At 44.3% G+C, this 2,788-nt stretch overlaps 1 protein-coding gene across 1 annotated transcript in view; it reads left to right on the top strand.

Annotated features, from left to right (window-relative positions):
• Positions 1–1,377: 1,377 nt before the first annotated feature.
• sox21b (SRY-box transcription factor 21b) overlaps positions 1,378–2,788 on the top strand; it is a 2,477-nt gene continuing 1,066 nt past the window's right edge. The window contains exons 1-2 of the mRNA XM_080412412.1: positions 1,378–1,644; positions 1,988–2,788. The exon at positions 1,988–2,788 is cut by the window's right edge and continues 1,066 nt beyond it. Coding sequence (XP_080268538.1) covers positions 2,006–2,758 — 753 coding nt within the window. The 5' untranslated portion in view covers positions 1,378–1,644; positions 1,988–2,005 and the 3' untranslated portion in view covers positions 2,759–2,788. The remainder of the gene's footprint in view (positions 1,645–1,987) is intronic.

Raw genomic sequence — 2,788 nt, 5'->3', positions numbered from 1 at the left:
CCAAAATGATATGTATTTGGCAGCGGACCCCCATCTAAAAACAAATTGTGCCAGGGACCTCCAGAAGAAAATATTTGAGTTAAAAATGTTTTTTTCTTTTTTTAAATATATAGACCTGAGATTTGCACACATTTTCAAGATTCTTCAAAAATAGCAGATCTACAAGCTCATAGCACATGCTATGAGCTCGTATCTACTATTTTTGAATAGCCAAACTATAACATATGGTTAACGTGGTTAAAAGTATATATTAACAAATTGTGCTGGGGACCCCCTGGTACCCCTCCGAGGACCCCTGGGGGTCCCCGGACCTCACTTTGAGAACCAATGGCCTATACTGACCTTTGATTGGCAATTTTTTTTATCAAATAACAGAAGAAAAGACACACGGGGTGAGAAAGACTGGTGGTGGAGCAGCAGAGGAATAAGGCAACCCATCTAATAATCAGTGTTTAAATGAGACGGACCTCATGCATCCATACAATCCCCACTCCAATTAAAGTCCAGTCAGTCAGTAGGCTAGTGGGCTGACATTGGGATGCTGTGCAAGCTGGCAGCCGACTCCGACATAATGAATGCACCTGCCTGGCATTTTGCAAACTTTAACTCCAACGATCTTTAAAAAAATAATAATCAAACACCCGTCTTTAGTAGGCCTATTTGTGTTGCCATCTTTAAGTAGGCCTAGTTCATAATATGAAGTATACAAACAGATTGTCTCAAATTGATGTCTTCATATACAACATCAATTTGAGACAATCTAGTATCAAAATACTGTAAATAAATAGGTCTACACTCTACAGCATATACTTATATTTATTTTTTAACCGATATAAAAAAAGAAGTCTATAGACTATAGCCTATTATTTAGAGTTGTAACAGTTTGGGGTTGTGAGTTAAAAGAGTTTTGTATGAGACGGAGATACAGAGTGTGGGGTATGTTTCCCTGGATGTCGCTCCCCGTGATGCTCAGGGTGAGATTAAAGCTCTGGTTCCCAAACTTTTTAGCTCAAGAAGACCCAAAAGAGAAATGTGAAGTTTTCCCATGAACTCAAGCTAGTGAACATAGCAGATCTACAAGCTCACAACCGCCTGAGCTTGTAGATCTGCTATTTTCACCACTTCTTAAACATTTGTTTTCGAATTCATGGCATTTCTTAGATTTTATTTTTTTATTTATTCATGAAATTCTTTTGATCAAAACCATTGAATTTGTTTTTAATTCATGAAAGGGGACATTTACTCGTCGTGACCCATACAAATGTGTCCGCGACCCACAAATGGGTCCCGACCCGGTGTTTGGGAAACAGTGGATTAAAGAGCGCTCTAGAGTGTCAGAGCACCTACTGCGCATGTGCCTCAGCGGCACTTTCACTACCTGCCACACAAGGCTGTATTTCACATGGGACAACTGGGAGTTATCATTCACTTGCGTAAATGCTGGTGCTGAGTGGTGGTTAGCAGTCTCAAGCGACAGGAGGAAAACAAGACAGCCTTTTTAACTCTCTTCTCTGCTTCTTCTGGCATAATAACACTTTATGGATGCCATCATGAATCAAAAAACATAAGTTCTACACTTATAAGGAGGACGGTGCCAACTTGTATTTTCCAGACGATCTCCGTCGGTGGGATGAAGAATTAAAAGTAAGTAGCCCGCGATCATTTGATGGATTGATTGATTGAATACTTTATTTAGCAGTTTGCAAAGAACGCGCAGAAAGTACAGTTCTATTCAAAGGGATGCTAAAAAGGATTAAACCCATGCAAGAAAGCACTGTGGCTTGTTTAAGTTGTTTCCATTGGGTCCTGTGTATTCAATTCATAGAAAATGCATTATATCTCATTGAAATAGGCTAGTTAATGATTATTATGGCAGTGATACATTATTTAACTTTATAGAGAAGTGTTCCTTGTAATTTGCCCCCATTCATTCAGTATAAGCGGCGCACACTGTAACTTCTTGTTCTGTGGCGTTTCTTTTTTCCAGGCAAAACTTTGTGCCAACATGTCTAAACCAATGGATCACGTCAAACGCCCAATGAATGCTTTCATGGTTTGGTCCAGAGCCCAGCGCAGAAAAATGGCTCAGGAGAACCCCAAAATGCACAACTCGGAGATCAGCAAGAGATTGGGAGCCGAGTGGAAACTTCTCACCGAGTCAGAGAAAAGGCCATTCATCGACGAGGCGAAGCGACTGAGAGCCATGCACATGAAGGAACACCCAGACTATAAATACAGACCCAGACGGAAGCCCAAGACCCTGATGAAAAAAGACAAGTTTTCTTTCCCCGTGCCCTACAACCTCGGAGAGCACGAGGCGCTTAAAGTCAGCGGTCTTACCAGTGGACTAACCGAGTCCCTCATGTCTCACATGGGGAACCCCGACAAGGCTGCGGCGGCGGCGGCGGCCGCGGCGGCCCGGGTGTTCTTCAACCACCCGTCCATGTCGGGCATGTCCACGAACCCCTATTCGTTTTTTGACCTGGGATCGAAGATGACCGAACTGTCGCAGCCGTCCTTTTCGTACGCCTCTCCGCTGGGGTACCACGCGGGCGGCGCGACGGCGTTCTCTGGAGCTAGCAGCGGGATCGGAGCGCACACTCACTCGCACCCGTCCCCGGGAAACCCGGGCTACATGATCCCCTGTAACTGTACGGGCTGGCCCTCAGCGGGACTCCAGCCGCCCTTAGCCTACATCCTCCTCCCCGGGATGGGCAAACCTCAACTTGACTACCCTGCTTACGCCGCAGCATTATGACTGATGGACTTCAAAGAAATTTGAAATGTG

The sequence above is a fragment of the Gymnoscopelus braueri genome, assembly GCF_963280865.1.
Source record: "Gymnoscopelus braueri genome assembly, chromosome: 18".
NCBI lineage: Eukaryota > Metazoa > Chordata > Actinopteri > Myctophiformes > Myctophidae > Gymnoscopelus > Gymnoscopelus braueri.
Note: the sequence above shows the minus strand (reverse complement) of the source record. Positions and strands in the feature narration are given on the sequence as shown.